Here is a 14,983-nt window from a genome sequence, read left to right as displayed (position 1 = left end):
ATCCCTCTTCCACCCTTTTTTGTAGCCATCATGGTCACTCTTCTTGCCATAGTCATCATGGTCTTTTCCATAGTCGTCACCCCTCTTCCACCCTTTTTTGTATCCATCATGATCACTCTTCTTGCCATAGTCATCATGGTCCTTTCCGTAGTCGTCACCTCTCTTCCACTCCTTTTTAAAGCAATATTTATGGCCGAAGCCATCGTCCTTCCACTCCCAATCCTTGCCTTTCCTATCGCAATCCTTCTTGCCGTCATAGTAACTCGTGGGGTTAGCGATGACGCCAACGGTACTCAAGGCCAGCATAGCCACAAGCGCTTTGAAGTGCATCTTGGCGGTTCAATGAATTGAAAGAAACTGGTATTGGAAGATATCTTTATGTTGAAGACGAATTAGACGTGGAATGTAAAATTCGGAGAGATCAGATCAGGGGGGGCCGAAACGATGAAAAGAAGAACTTCTGAATGGCGAAAATAAAGCAAAGACGAAGAAACCCGAACAAATATATAATCAAAATAGATAAAGCTCAATGTATCATGCCTCTTAACACCGATAAGGAGAATAGGGTTTGGAACTCCGTCTCGTTGACCACACCGCGAGTGGATGCTGTTATTCATAGTAAGAACATGCTGAGACACTGAGACTTATCCAGTAGGATTCAATCGGAGTATGGAATTCAAGCATCCCAGCAGGACTCTGTATGCAGCTCTACTGGACCTCAATAATATCGGCGCTAGGCCAAGCCGTTGGGGACAAAATCGAGAGAAACTCCCGAGAGAACGATATGGAGCTAAAGGCCCTGGAATACTGGAAGCAGCATTCCATGACTAAGAACAACCGCACGGGTTCCCAACGTCCTTTCAAACATCGGCCTCAACATCCAACGTCCAGAATGTCCGACAACGCCACCAAGTTATTTCGGATAGTCAAGTCCGAAAAGGTCCGATATTATCACTTACTGGTTGCGAGCAGGAAAAGGAGTCACGATCTTCAGGGTTTAATGGTTGATGTCCATGTAGAAATCCTAGGTGTCTAAAAAGGAGCCCAGACGTCATGCTCCGTCGACCGCTGTGTAGCAGCGTCTCTGTAGCTTCCAGCGAACCCCACTTCTGGGGTTTTCCGTTCCTTCGCTGCGGCGGTGGAAATGCTGTCCAGTTCCGTGGGTTCTGGGGTTGAGGAAGGCCGGCGATATTGATGATGGCCTTTGAGAAGCAGCTATGAATTCTGTCAATAGACCGCTGTGGCATTGCTCACTTATTTTGGCCCATTAATCTTAGTAGGCATTAAATGCGCTTGTGATCCTAGAGCGGTTAGGCTTAACATACGGTTTTGTCAATGCATGCGTCAATGGAAAGAAACTCTGTGCCCCGCTGAGTTTATTGTCTTTTCTGGGGTAGGCTGGTTCGTTCGAGATAAATATAGGAACAGGGATCCTGGGCGAATTTCGGAAAATTGTGTCACCGGTTGAGTGAGCTGAAGTTTCTTTGCCCAGTTTCCTTGTTGACCGCCACACACACACACACACGGCCTACGGAGATCTCTCGAAAAGCTTTAGGGCACACCGATGCATTGTCTCTAAATTAAAATACGTGTCGGAGAACGTAAAAATACTACACGAATAAGAAGATGGCGATCATCGGGAGCGGCGCAACAGCCATCACCCTGCTCCCCAATCTTGCAGACAAGGCAGCTCATGTTACGATTCTCCAACGCAGCCCCAGCTACATTATCTCAATCCACAACCGCGGCAAGGCAGCATGGATTGAAAAGTACTTCCCGACTTGGATGGCCTATCGACTCAATCGTTTCAAATTCCTCCTGACGGGGTTCCTCTTCTACAACTATTGTCGAAAATTTCCTTCCGCGGCTAAACGCAAGCTCCGGTCGGCCACGGAGAAGCTGTTGCCAGAGTCTGTGCCCTTAAGCCCGCACTTCGAGCCCAGGTACAACCCATGGGAGCAGCGGCTGTGTCTGTGTCCAGATGGCGACTTTTTCCGGTGCCTGCGTGAAAACAAGGCCAGTGTCGCGACAGGAAAAATCAGCGCCGTCAAAGAGGACGGCATCCTCCTCGAATCCGGTGAGATGCTCGAAGCAGATACCATCGTCACTGCTGACCTTGCTCGGCCGCCTTCCGGAATTCTATCTGTACTTTGCGTGACCATCATACAGGTACCTTATACATTGAGGAATTGCCTCGCATTGAATATATGATCAATCACATGACCATTCACATAGGGCAATATGGTAATCACATGCCAATCAATGCGTACTAGGCATTTTGGCATTCCTTCTCAAGTGGGATAGTCGATAGCCGGCCGGCCGGAACAGCGATTACTATACTTTGCTGGCCTCTGCCCACCTCGCTGGTCCATTCGGTATAGATGTGGCCGGTCATGGGTTTAGGCCGACCAACGCGGCCATCACTTGCTCATGTCCCATTGATTCGGTATCAGTGGGTGATTCTGGCCGGAGTCAACTCTCTTGCGATGCTCAGAGCAACTTGGCTGTGTCCCGGCCGACAGTGGCTCGGAGATGTGGTGGTTCTCGCATCCGATTCTGACTAACATTCGACCATTCAGGTTTGCCTCGGGGTCAACGCCAGTCCCAACTCCGATATCCGCCAGGGTGCTAATTGCGCTACAACGTACGCATTGCGAAAAGACGACCCCCTAATCTAGGAGAGCTGCAAATCCTTCTTTTATATTGGACGGCATCAGGATCGGCATCGGCACCAGCAACAGAGTCAGAACCGTCAAACGTAGGCCCTTGTATCTGTGCACATATTGACATCCATCGTCCATCGTTTAGGTCATCCTTTTGCTACGGATATCAGCCTTTACGCCACAACGGTCCACTTCAAGTTGTTGTGCCATGGACAAACTGCCGACACTGGGAAGAATTATCGGTCAGGTGGTTGGACCTACTTACGCTGTCTACGTACCGCTGATTGCCAAAAACGCTTCAAAGATCGAACTGACAAAACGAGAGACGTTCAAGTACGGGGCACACCCTCGTCAAGAACTCGACATCTATCAGCCGTCAGCAACAACCAATCCAGCACACGATACCAGTCCTAGGCCTCTGCTGGTCTTCCTTCACGGTGGTGGGTTCGCCAACGGAGATAAAGTCAACGAAGCCCAACCGCTGTTCTACAAGAACTTGGGCCACTTTTTCGCCGACAGAGCCGGGTTGGAGACCATCTGCATGAACTACAGACTGATCCAACACGGCGCGAAATTCCCCAGCGGCGCCGAAGATCTCGAGACCGCGCTCAAATGGATCGCGGAGAGGTACCAAGACCAGCAACGAGACGTCTATCTCTTTGGAAACTCGGCCGGAGGGATCCACGTGGTCCATTGGCTCCTTGAGCCTGCCTTCCACGACTTCAGGCGAAAGATTATCGCTGGTTGTGGAGGAGTGAAATTGTCGGGCGCCCTTGTGGTGGGAGCATTATTCAATTTCAAATTTTCGTCTCCGGTTCTGCGGCAGAATCTGGCAGCGTACCTGGGGGATTATTTGGACAGCGCTGCGCCGGTCGAGTCGCTCACACGATGCGCAGAGACGGGAGAATTCTCTTCTGGGCCCTGGCCGCGCTTGTTGATCGGCGATTGCGCACTGGATCCGGAGGACATCCTCAAGGCCACTCCAGAATTCATCGAGAGACTGCGGGCCGCGGGGAGCCTCGAGGTTGATTATCTGAACATCAAGGGACATAACCATATCAGTCCGCCTTTGGCACTGGGATCGGACATTGCGGCAGAGGAGGAATGGGGTCATGAATTCGTATCTTGGATTAGGAAGTGATGCTGTTGCCTTGAAAAAAGCCTAGCATGGGATTCTATCAAGGAGTGAGTTACCGCCTATCATTTTGTGTTCCTCAGCCGTCACAAATTCTACCTCTCGTACGAGCTCCTCGCATCAGGTAGTCAGGCCCGAATTAGATCTCCTCGTTCCAATGGCGTACAAGTCGTTTGAACTCCATCAAGAACTCGAAATTCCTACCAAATTTCCTCCACCTGCCAACTGGCGTTCGTGGCCGTGTATCTTGTTCACTGACGACCGGCCCTTGCTACCTCGGGCGTGGTTTGGCAGACACCCAAAGCTCGAGTGGAAGCGAAACTATGGACGTGTAGTATTCCATTGGCTTCTCCGGCTGTAGTAAGCTCATCTGTGACAAACATTAGCCGTACTCGACACACTTAGATCATTTCATATATAGGCCACGCCGAGGCTTACGTCGTAATTCAGCAACAATTCCGGTATCACTTTCTTCATTTCTATCCAGGCAATGTGTTGGCCAATGCACATTCGTTTTCCGTGGCCGAAGCCGTAGAACGCTCGTTCCATTCTCGCCCTTTGAGCGGGGTCGGCTTCCGTCCATCGTTCCGGCCGGAACTCTTCAGGCTTCGATCCCCAGACATCTTCGCGAAATCTGAGGGCGGAAAAATTCAAGGCGACAGATGTTCCGCCGGGGAGGTAGACGCCCGCAATGTGCGCACCGCCTGGAGGAACTTCTCGCTCCAATGGAGCCTGATTGACCGGGTTCAGCCTCATGGTCTCTTTGATGACCACTTCAAGATATGGAAGTCTATTCACCGACTCGAGTGTCGGAGGAGAGGCGAGTCCGGCTGCTTTCAACTCTTCTCGCAGCGTGGCCAGACACGGTGGATTTTTCAACAGGAGCCAGAGCACCTCCACCATGGTGGATGCTGTGGTCTCGGCACCGGCATTGATTGTTGACATGACCAACCCCACGACGGTGCCTCTCTCGATAAGTTCAGGGGACTTTGCGTGGCTTTCAAGGTACCATTGCAGAAGATCGGACTTCCCTTCGGAGTCACCCTTGGAATTTCGCTCATTGATCCTTTTCAAAGCTTGTTGACCAAGGAGGCTGGTGCCTCTTCTGCCTCGAACAAAAGCATTTTTGTAGACTAGCCTCTCGAGGCCGGGACTGGCATACCATCGGAACCAATGACCAAAGCGCTCTCTGGCGCCGGTGAGTATGGTTTCAACTTCTTGTTCGGTCAGATCGACATCGCTGAAGGCTATTCGGCAGATTGTTTCGAAAGCAAAGAGCTTGATCCACCGGACGAGGTCGACGTTAGGCGTCTGAGACCGAAGACGTGAACTGAGGAGATTGATGGCTTCGCTCACATGTGCCTCATAGACCCTGATCGCCCGGGGAGTAAATGCAGCGTTGATGTGTCTCTTGATTGCCGAAACTTGCGCCTCGTTCCGCGTGGTGGTGAGAGAATCTTGAAGTACCCCATTGACCACTGGAATTGCAGGCTCGTAAGATACCGCCTAGGTAGGACAGGTCAACACAAGGCGATCCATGATTTCATTTCGAGAGGCAAACCTTCTTCCAAATATTGTGCGTACCGTAGATCACAGGAATGACCGAGGGATCACTGAACAGCACATTGTTTGGCGCCCATCGGACAATGGGCCCATATTCTCTGTCGAGTCGGCAGCAGAGATCAAGAAAATTCTCAGACCGGCGGTTGAATTTCCAAGTGATCCAGAAACTGCTGAACTTGCTCACAAAGGGCCCGGGAATATGTCGGAGGCGGTAGAAGTTCTGAACAGTCGAAAACAACGCCCATGCAAATAGAGCAAGCCCAAGGATCAACAATCCAAACACCGGGGAGGAGCCGGTGAAGCGCGAGAAGGAAGCTTCCATCATCTCGCCTTGCACCGACCTTCTTCTTCTTCTTATTGCTGTTGTTATTGTTAAAGTATCTTTGTAATTCTGTGATCAACACCTGGGTAGCTGTGAGTCGTTTGTCTACCACTTATTCTACCCCTTGGATAGAATCACGACGTCCCCGGCTTTTCACAAACGCGGGAGCTCACTAGGCCTCACTGCTCTCCAACTAGTATCATGCCCCAGTCCCTACTCCAACTTTCGACAAGGTTTCAGCATTGATAGCTTTGCGGCATAAAGCATCCACGGAGCGTCGGGTGGTTGTGAGCAGCCACCACATCTCCGAGATCAGCTTCTGGGGCCGGCTCCCTCTTTGATGTACCTCAGGTACCTGGTACGGGACCACCAAAGGGAAAACGGCAAAACACCGCATCGCACATTCCAGCCTATCCATGGCCTGATTGTTGGACTTAACCTTACCGAGATTTCGAGAATTGGCCCTGGCTTTAAGTCGCATGTCGACCCCCCTGGTGTTGATAAACCGGATTCACGAATGGATCTACATTTTCCTCTTCCTTTCGCACCGTTCCATCCACATTCGCTGTCATCCCAGCAACAGTCACAATGGCTATCTCTCCGGCCGTTCCTGTGCCGCCGAAGAAGTCCATTCTGGAGCGGCTGCCCGGCAAACTCCCAACTACGTCAATCCCTGCGAACGTGGATGCGGAGCTCGTGGCGAAATCTATGGTGGACAGGTTTCCTGCGCTGACCAGAGATTGCTTCACGGACGATGCTTTGTGGCGAGACAGCTATGCAATGACCGGCACGTTCCGAACGTTCTACTTCAATGCCACTGTCGCACAACAGTGGTTGTTATTGCGTGAGCAACGACCGATCACGTCAAGGGAATACGTCCCTGGATCCAGCAAAATCATTCCATTTGGTCCAGAATCGGCGTATCTGGAATGCCAGCTAAGGTTCACCACTGCGAACCCAGTCACAGAATGCTCAGCCTTTTTCTCCATGGTACCGTCTCCTACGATGGATGGCGGTTGGAAGATCTGGATCTTGAGGACGGTGCTCGAACAACTGCCTGGTCACGGAAACGTTGATGTCCTTGAGCCCCGAACTCCATTGCTCGCAGACAATGGGGCCTCGTCTGAACTACTTAGTGATCGAGGTCCCAATGGAAGCTCAACCGTCGTCAACCGCAACGGCTCCAACGGACACGCGACGGGACCAGAAGATGTTTATATCAATGGCCACACTTCTCAGCAGACCAACGGCGCTACAATCGAGCATGTGGAAGCCATCAATGACACGCCTGAACAACAAAGTATCCAGCACTTTCAAGTTGTCGTCATCGGTGGCGGTCAAGCCGGTCTCAGCACCGGGGGACGGTTGCAAGCACTCGGTGTCCCGTACGTTGTCATCGAGAAGAATGAGCAAGTCGGGGATGCGTGGCGGCTGAGGTACGAATCTGCGAGACGTAAGTTCGCATCTTAGGATGGCTACACACCTTGACAAAATCGACCTGTGGATCCTAACTTTCTGGCTTCGCAGTTCACACAGTCCGCGAATACTGTTGGTCCTCCAGCCCGACTGATAGCATGCAATTGAGGCTGACGTACATCACAGCACACTTACCCTTTGACCGTACGTTTGGCCCTTCTTATCCGGAATATCTCGGCAAGGAGGATCTAGCGAAAGGCCACCGGGAATGGGCGCGGAAGTTTGGCATAGTAAGTCGGCCTTGTGTGGAGCTTCAACTCTGCGACAAGGTAAAGTGACTAATTGACCCTGGGCTCGATAGAATATCTGGCTCTCATCAACTGTCACGTCAGGTGATTGGGATCAAGAAACCGGTCTCTACACCTTGACTGTCCGCCGGAAAGGCACTGCTACTCCCACGATCATCACGGCAAAACACGTTGTAATCGCCACAGGGGCAGGCTCACAAACCCCAATAATGCCGCTTCTCGCGAACAGGGTAAGGCGGACACCAAATTCCCGACGTTTGCAAAAATGAAAAACAAAAAAAAAGAAAATCCACGATCTAAGGGTTTTTGCACAGGACAAATTCCGAGGACAGGTGTTGCATTCTGCAGATTATAAATCGGCTGAACAATGGAGACACAAGGCCGGTATTGTCTTGGGCACAGCAAACACCGGTGAGCTCGAGAAATCGTTTCCCTCCTCCTGCAGCCACCAGAATGACTAATCAATGGAGTTTTCAGCCCACGATGTAGCCGACGACATGTACGAAGCAGGCATGTCCGTGACCATGGTACAGAGAAGCCGGACTTGTGAGTGTTGGGGCTCATTGCCCCTCGTCATGATTGAGAGAAAAACACAAGAGAAACTTCACACTAATAAAGTGCTCGTTACGCGCAGTCGTGCTACCACTGGAGTACATCCAAGATAGATACCAAAGTAAGGATTCTGTTCTGGCGCAGCATGACACCGGACCCGAAGCCGCCCACGCTTGACGAGGTGGCCAGCAACTGACATTGTGGTGTTCAGAGCTGTACAACAGCAAGCTGTCCACCGAGACCAGCGATCGCATCATGTTCACGAACCCCGTGTCGATTGCTCGCCTGACTTCGGCCAATGCATTTCACGCGATGGCTCGAGCTCAGCCCGAAAGATGGGAAGCCCTGGAACGCGCCGGTTTCAAGGTCGACCCGTACGGTGACATCCAGGACGCGATCAACGTCCGCTTGGGTGGACATTATATCGACGTAGGCACATCGGCGAAAATCGCCAAAGGATGGGTGGGTCACGTCCCGATCAGCCTTTTTTGGACTTCTCGCTGTCGACGGATCATAGAAACTGACGGAGTCAATTCTACAACTCAGATCAAAGTCAAATCAGACGCACTAGCCGTGTCGTTTTATGAAGACGGCCTCGAATTTGCGGACGGCACTCGAATAAAAGCCGACGTCGTCGTCTTCGCCACGGGGTTTGTCGGCAATCTACGCAACCATGTCGAGCAGATCTTCGGCAAAGAAGTCGGGGATCGGGCAGGTGATTGCTTCGGTCTCAACGAGGAAGGAGAAATCCTGGGAGCTTTCAAGCCAGTGCAGCGTAAGTTTACTCTGTCTTGCCTCATTTGCCGGCCAATCTGCAACCGCTCTGCTCAGCCCAAGGGGGCGGCACAGTCAATCTCAATCCAGCGGGCCAGGCGCTAACAACACCTCTCTTCTTGATCCCAGAACCCGGTCTTTGGTACATCGGAGGCGCACTCGGGCATGCGAGATGGTACTCTAGGTTTTTGGCCCTTTCCATCAAGGCCGACCAGCTGGGCACGCCGTTGCCCGTGTATGAGGACTGCAAGCATAGATTGGTGGATGAATGGTGCGAGGTGTAATATATCCCGGCTGCCATGATCGATAGAGGAAGGATGAAGGGCAATAGCTAGAAAGTGTAGAGTTTGTGGCATTCCAGCATCGACATCGGCACACACTCTCGGCGACGTTTGGTACTGATACTCAACCTTTTTGACTGCTTCACGCCAAACGTTCAAATTGGTAACTGTGACCGCAAATCCGTCGAGCCTAGTGGTGTCTTTAGTCTGCGCGCCACTAGTACCGACCTCACGATGAGGATGCTCGTTTGTGCGCGCCCAAGCCTTTTTGCGATACAAAGCGACAAGGTTTCTCCAGCTCGTGGCACGTCCGCAGAGCCCAGCGCCCGCAATATGCAATGTCATTTGTCGATGTATGAAGGTTCGGAAAACTCCCACTGCCGCATGCACACCCGATGACCAATCGGTCGGAATGTTTGTGGTTGTGTGTGGCTTTCTTGTTTTCTTTCTTTCGGAGCATCAGTGGTTCTGGTCATCTACCTCGTCCTCCTTCGTTCCTCGGCTTAGTATGCTGCCCCAAGGAAACCCTACCAGCGCCAGCTCATCCTGATTCGACCTTGGGGATTCTTGTTTACGTTTACACTCGTACCGAGAACATGAACCAGTCCGCCACGAGGGAAACGCTCCGGTTAGTAAGCTCCTCCAGCCAAGGAAGGAGCACCGCCTGCTACTATAGAGGGAGTTATAGGGGCCGGCTTCTAGAAAGAAATCCAGCGCGACCAAGTCTGGTGATCAACTCGAAGGGGCCATTCAACGACCTGGCAAAAGAAAAGACTTTGATCGACGGACGTCAGGTCTGATCAGAAGCGGAGCGGAGCAAGCAAACAATGGCGATGTCTAGACACACCAAGGTTCTTCGCCAAACGGCGCCAGGCACAGCCGTCATGGAACAAGTGCCCATTCCAGTGCCAGGCAAAGATGAAGTTCTCGTCAAGGTCTACGCGGTGGCCTTGAATCCCTACGATTGGAAAATGCTCTACGGTCGCGTACCCGCGGTGCCGACAGTCTTGGGCTGCGACTTCGCAGGCTTTGTCGAGACAGTTGGAGAGAGCGTCACGAGAGTGCAACCGGACGAGCGTGTTGCGGGAATGGTGCAAGGAGGAAACATTCTGAGACCTGACGACGGTGCATTTGCCGAGTACATCATCGCACCAGCACATGTGCTGCTCCATCTGCCAGAATCTACATCGTTCGAGAATGGTGCAACCATACCGACACCAGCGTTCACGGCGGGGTTTTGTCTCGAGCATCTCATGGGGATGTCAGTGCCTGTGGATGAACCAGTGTCGACAGTGAATGGACAAGCTGCGATCAAGGAGGCTGCACGCGAGGAATCGATGCTGCTTGTCTATGGAGGGGCATCGTCAACAGGATTGATGCAGGTCCAGATGGGAAAGTTGTACGTCATGAGAGTAGCCCTCGACTGTAGTACGTTCCTGGGCATGTCACTAACTTCTCGTCCGACAGAGCCGGGATGAAAGTGCTGGCTGTCTGCTCGAAGGAGAGCTTCGACCTCGTGCGAAGCTACGGCGCTGATGTTGTCTTCGACTACGTGAGTACAATTTCCCCTCCAGGACCCGAGTCGAATCGGCGCCTGAATCTCTCTCGGCAAGAATCACTCACATGTATCTCGTACTCGGTTCACAGCGTGACGCAGGCTGCGAGCAATCCCTACAGGACTTCACAAGAGGCCTCGTGAGGTACACTGTCGATTGTATCTCCGATGTCCAGTCTGCAGCCATATGTTCGAGAGCCATGGGCGCAGAACCAGGAACCTACATCAGCTTTACCGCAAACGGGCCCGAGATTCGACACCCGAATGTCAAGTCTGTCAAAATCGTCTCGTTCACGGTCTTGGGACGGACATTCTCCTTCGGCGCTAAGGGCCCGACATTCCCAGTCATTGAGGACGATGCTACATTCGGTGGGAAATTCGCCGAAAAGCTTGAACTGCTGCTGAGAGATGGAAAGCTCAAGCCTCTTCGTTCAGAAGAGCGAGAAGGGGGATTGACTGGCATTGTGCCAGGCTTAGAAGAGCTGAAAGCTGGACGAGTTCGCGGACAGAGATTGGTTTATGCCGTTCGATGAGAGTCGTCCGCGAAAAGACCGGGATGTCCTGATCATGCAAGCTTCATCCACGTCGCGTCTGCAGGGTGGTCCGGTTGCTGATGATGAGCTGTTTACTCATATGCTGATTCTGCATTGAGTAGTTGCCGTAGAACATTGACAAAAGCCGTGGACAGGTCCCAGCTTCGCATGTTTTGAAGAATTCGTATAGTTTCTGCCAGCGCTTGAATCCGGCTTGACCGACTGCCAAGCACAGGGACTCCATAGATGCCGACCACAGCGTTATTCCCTCCTTCTTGAATCCATTTCAGTATTCTCAGGTGATCGACATCTCCAGCTGTGGCATGGCGGTCTAGAAATATCGGCCGCTGACTGTCGTGAAGCACTTCGTCTTCCTGTGGCTCGGCTAGCAATGACGCTACGCACCAGAGTGCGGCGCCTGCGTAAAACACATGAAATGGTTCGTATGGGCCGTTGAATGGGAAGTCTCGACTGATCGTCATGACTTGAGCACTATGATATGCCACTTTCCGCAGCCTGACAGGGTCTTCTTCGCCCCAAACCTTCATCCGCTCCTTGGCTGCTTTGTTTAACCCTGAGGTCCGTAGCAGGGCGGGAAGCCAGTCCATGAGATCGTTTGCGCCGTAAAGGTGACATATATGAATGATTGACGTACGTTCAACTTGCCGAGCCAGCTCTTTGTCATCGCTCATACCTCGAAGGGTGCTCAGTGGCACCGAGTAGTGGTCTAATGCGTGCAGGAGATTGATTTTATGTGCCACAAGAGGCCATTGTTCGGGCACGACATCCATGAGAGGGGAAGCTTGGAGCTCCTTGATTGACCAGAGGAATCGAGCCAGCGTGATTACAATCAAATGAAGATGTTGAGGATCCTGGAGCTCGATGGTGACGGCAAGCTTTGTGTCAAAGCAGCTACGCGCAGCTATGCGAAAATTGATTGCATCATCCAAGGTCGACCGCTGCGGGACAAGGGCCATCCAGGCATGGGCGGAGGTAGCCTCCCAGCGAGCTGCATCTTCAGGCAGGCTCAGGAGGATATCACCCACACTCATCGTTGGCCGTCGATTGTGAAGGAATGAAACGGAAGCGTCGAATTCCTGTTCATCACTTTAGCCTTGACCACTGTGCGGGTAATGGGCCACGGGGACGCACATATATTGCCCAGCCAAGTCGTTTTCGTCGCTCGGCATTGATCCATGCAGCCCATTGAGCCTGTGTATTGTTTTCGATGGGCCGCGTTGCCCTGTGTGGGGAGAAGAGCCCGAAATTCCTGCCGTGTCGGACTAGAGAACTTCGTAGCGACTCACTATAGTTGAAGAGGGTTTTATCACCACTGCAATAGCCGTACATCCCCAGCAATAGCTGCGCTGTCAGATATGGTTCCGTCTTAGTGATATCAGGGTCACGCTCGACCTTTAGAAGAAAGTTAGAGATGATGAAGCCGAGAAAGTGTGTGGACGTACCGCTGATAGTGACAGGCGGCGAACGACCTCGGCGAGAGTGGTGGCGAATTGTGCAGCGCCACTCAATCTCGTGAAACGGGCGCCAATACTTGCTATCGCAAGCACGAGAATCTCGGGGGTTCTATTGGGATTGAAGGTGGGACGGTGAATAAAGTTGACGGCCTTGGGGGAAAAAAAAAAGTCAATCGAACAGTAAAGACTCACGGTCATCGACATACCGGACGCCAATTGATGAAGAATAGGTCGACACAATGATCGAGTTTCTCCTTGGAGGGAAAGCATTCCATTGTGATGGATTTCCATAGTGGCCGTTCGAGGGACAATTTGATAAACTGCTGGACTTGTTTACGATCGGCCTCGGTCAGGCATTCGAGTTGACAGTGAGAGCCCAGGGATAGCTGGTCGACACGCTCTCCTCCCAGCCTAGGAATCGCCAGCGGACGTTCGGGCGGTGTTGCACCGTCCAATAGCCAGCTTTCCTTGTTGGCGTCGTTCTCTTGGTAAGTTGAGGCCGGCTGCTGGGCGTTCAGAGGCGTTTCCCCAAATTTCAGAGCAGGATCGAAGCACTCATGAGCGGGTCGATCTGCTGTCGCACGGTTGAAATTGATCTCATCGTCTTCGGTGATGTTTTGAAAGATCCAATCGAGGTCATGCTCCTCGCAGGAATTGAAGACATCGTCAGAAAAGACTCCGGGTACCCCGAGATTTCCAAAGGGATCTGCCGTGTGCTGGGGGGATGGGTCGGAGGGAAGCTGGTGCGTGTCAGATGCCCAATTCAACGATTGGGGGGTGAAGCCTGGTGGATTTGGCATGACTGGCGCGATGGAAGTCTCCCATAATTCCGCTGCTGAAGCAGATTGCATCGCACTTCTCGAGGGGGTCAATCGTGGTCTGGGTGTCGGACCTTTCCCGTCGCGGTCGGGGACCGAGCCTGCTGGATATGTGCAGCAGGCGGAACTGCGAAGACAGGCGGTGCATTTTGGTCGATCGCCGGAACACTTGATCTTGGATCTTGGACCCGTAAGTAGGATGGCGACCAATCTCAGATTCAGATTAGAGTACCGTTGACAACGTTCGCAGGACCACTTCCTCACACTTCGACCTGCCTCATGTACCTTCACATGACGGTTGTAGCTGTCCCTTGGGTGCTCGTTAGAAGGGCCAGATGATTCGATCGAGATCGGCGCATACTTGCGGGAGAAAGTCTTGGAGCAGACCGGGCACGAATGCATGATACCTCTCAGGATGCGGATGTTGAGTCAGATCTTTGTGGAAGAGGGATTGGTGATGAATTTTGAAGGCACGAAGCGGCCGATGGGGCCGATGGAAGACCGCTGATAGCCGGGACGAAGAGGTGGATGTTCCTTCCTAGGTACTCGGTACCTAGTACCTCTAATTTGTCAACTAAGCCGATCCAATCGCCTACCAGACCGAGGGCACTTAACAGACAATTGATCTAAAGACTCAGCGTCCTGCGAATCCCCGCCCGGAGCCCGCAGTCTACAAGTACAAGCCTCACTGGCCGCGCCACTAACCTAGATACAGGGGGGGATCATGTACGGGCTGACACCCCCCCCCCCCCCCCTGGTTCACTAGCGCGTCGCATTCCTGCCTACCTACCTACCTACCTACCTACCTACCTACCTATTCATCGATCAATCTATCTATTACGATGCCCGGCAAGCATAAGAATCGTAAATCGTACGCGGATCCAGAACGACCTCGAGGACAGCGCTTAACAGAGAGAGAACGCGTTCAAATTCTTACCTTATATAATATGGCGAAGTGGAATCTTTCACAAATTGCGCGAGAACTTCGAATTGCTCGTACGACTATTCAACTTTGTGTTCGCTCTGGTGTCTGTACGCCTCAAAGACCTATAGGACGTCCACCAATACTTACAACGAGAAAAAGACGACGTTTAATACAACGTACAACTCTTAATGCCTATCATCGACGTCTTTTATATGAGGAAATCGCTCAACTCGAAGATATTTAAGTCTGTCGACGCTCTTTATTAAAGGCATTCGAAAAAGAACGATATTTTCGTCGTACAGCGCAAGAAAAGCCTCTTCTTACACCTGAGCATATGACAGCGCGTTTACAATGGGCAAAAAATTATAAAAACTGGGATATTGAGATGTGGAAACGCGTTATATGGATAGATGCGGCTTCGTTTACAACAGGAGGCTTTGGAAACGTGTTGGACACAGCCTTGAAGGAGACCGGTCACGAGCCGCACGAGCACGACTCATCACACTCGTTGGGCACGTGGGGGGATCCATAGGAGAACAAGGCTGAGTCACGTGGTATGCCCTGTTGGCTCTGTAGGCCCTGCTGGCCCTGTTGGTGCAGGGCGCACAGAGCGCACAGAGCGCGCAGAGCATGGGCATTATATATACACCCTCATTACCCCCA

General features: G+C 52.1%; 7 protein-coding genes across 7 annotated transcripts in view; 4 read left to right on the top strand and 3 right to left on the bottom strand.

The window, feature by feature from the left end:
• Window positions 1–330, bottom strand: part of A1O5_13249 (uncharacterized protein) — a gene marked incomplete at both ends in the record, with an annotated part of 505 nt that extends 175 nt beyond the window's left edge. Inside the window, one exon of the mRNA XM_007753815.1 lies at window positions 39–330. Within this exon, the coding sequence (XP_007752005.1) occupies window positions 39–330 (292 nt within the window). The remainder of the gene's footprint in view (window positions 1–38) is intronic.
• Window positions 331–1,626: 1,296 nt separating this feature from the next.
• On the top strand, window positions 1,627–2,211 carry A1O5_13248 (uncharacterized protein; the record flags this gene model as incomplete). Its single annotated transcript, XM_007753814.1, has 1 exon — window positions 1,627–2,211. One exon carries the CDS (start codon window positions 1,627–1,629, stop codon window positions 2,209–2,211), a length of 585 nt encoding a protein of 194 aa, XP_007752004.1.
• A 660-nt stretch (window positions 2,212–2,871) lies between these two features.
• On the top strand, window positions 2,872–3,804 carry A1O5_13247 (uncharacterized protein; the record flags this gene model as incomplete). The annotated part of the gene is made up of 1 exon (XM_007753813.1): window positions 2,872–3,804. The coding sequence occupies one exon, from the start codon at window positions 2,872–2,874 to the stop codon at window positions 3,802–3,804; it is 933 nt and encodes a 310-aa protein (XP_007752003.1).
• A 405-nt stretch (window positions 3,805–4,209) lies between these two features.
• A1O5_13246 (uncharacterized protein) lies at window positions 4,210–5,683 on the bottom strand (the record flags this gene model as incomplete). The annotated part of the gene is made up of 2 exons (XM_007753812.1): window positions 4,210–5,304; window positions 5,360–5,683. The coding sequence occupies 2 exons, from the start codon at window positions 5,681–5,683 to the stop codon at window positions 4,210–4,212; spliced, it is 1,419 nt and encodes a 472-aa protein (XP_007752002.1).
• Window positions 5,684–6,271: 588 nt separating this feature from the next.
• Window positions 6,272–9,017, top strand: A1O5_13245 (uncharacterized protein; the record flags this gene model as incomplete). Its single annotated transcript, XM_007753811.1, has 10 exons — window positions 6,272–7,136; window positions 7,211–7,231; window positions 7,286–7,389; window positions 7,461–7,637; window positions 7,722–7,818; window positions 7,885–7,953; window positions 8,042–8,080; window positions 8,171–8,421; window positions 8,506–8,734; window positions 8,791–9,017. 10 exons carry the CDS (start codon window positions 6,272–6,274, stop codon window positions 9,015–9,017), a joined length of 2,079 nt encoding a protein of 692 aa, XP_007752001.1.
• Window positions 9,018–9,841: 824 nt separating this feature from the next.
• Window positions 9,842–11,102, top strand: A1O5_13244 (uncharacterized protein; the record flags this gene model as incomplete). The annotated part of the gene is made up of 3 exons (XM_007753810.1): window positions 9,842–10,413; window positions 10,482–10,566; window positions 10,662–11,102. The coding sequence occupies 3 exons, from the start codon at window positions 9,842–9,844 to the stop codon at window positions 11,100–11,102; spliced, it is 1,098 nt and encodes a 365-aa protein (XP_007752000.1).
• Window positions 11,103–11,194: 92 nt separating this feature from the next.
• Window positions 11,195–13,377, bottom strand: A1O5_13243 (uncharacterized protein; the record flags this gene model as incomplete). The annotated part of the gene is made up of 4 exons (XM_007753809.1): window positions 11,195–12,199; window positions 12,255–12,515; window positions 12,566–12,727; window positions 12,784–13,377. The coding sequence occupies 4 exons, from the start codon at window positions 13,375–13,377 to the stop codon at window positions 11,195–11,197; spliced, it is 2,022 nt and encodes a 673-aa protein (XP_007751999.1).
• Between the last annotated feature and the right edge of the window lie 1,606 nt (window positions 13,378–14,983).

This window comes from Cladophialophora psammophila (genome assembly GCF_000585535.1).
Source record: "Cladophialophora psammophila CBS 110553 chromosome Unknown aczJe-supercont1.45, whole genome shotgun sequence".
In the NCBI taxonomy this organism is placed as follows: domain Eukaryota; kingdom Fungi; phylum Ascomycota; class Eurotiomycetes; order Chaetothyriales; family Herpotrichiellaceae; genus Cladophialophora; species Cladophialophora psammophila.
The sequence above is the reverse complement of the archived record's forward strand: the minus strand, read 5'-3'. Positions and strand labels throughout refer to the sequence as shown.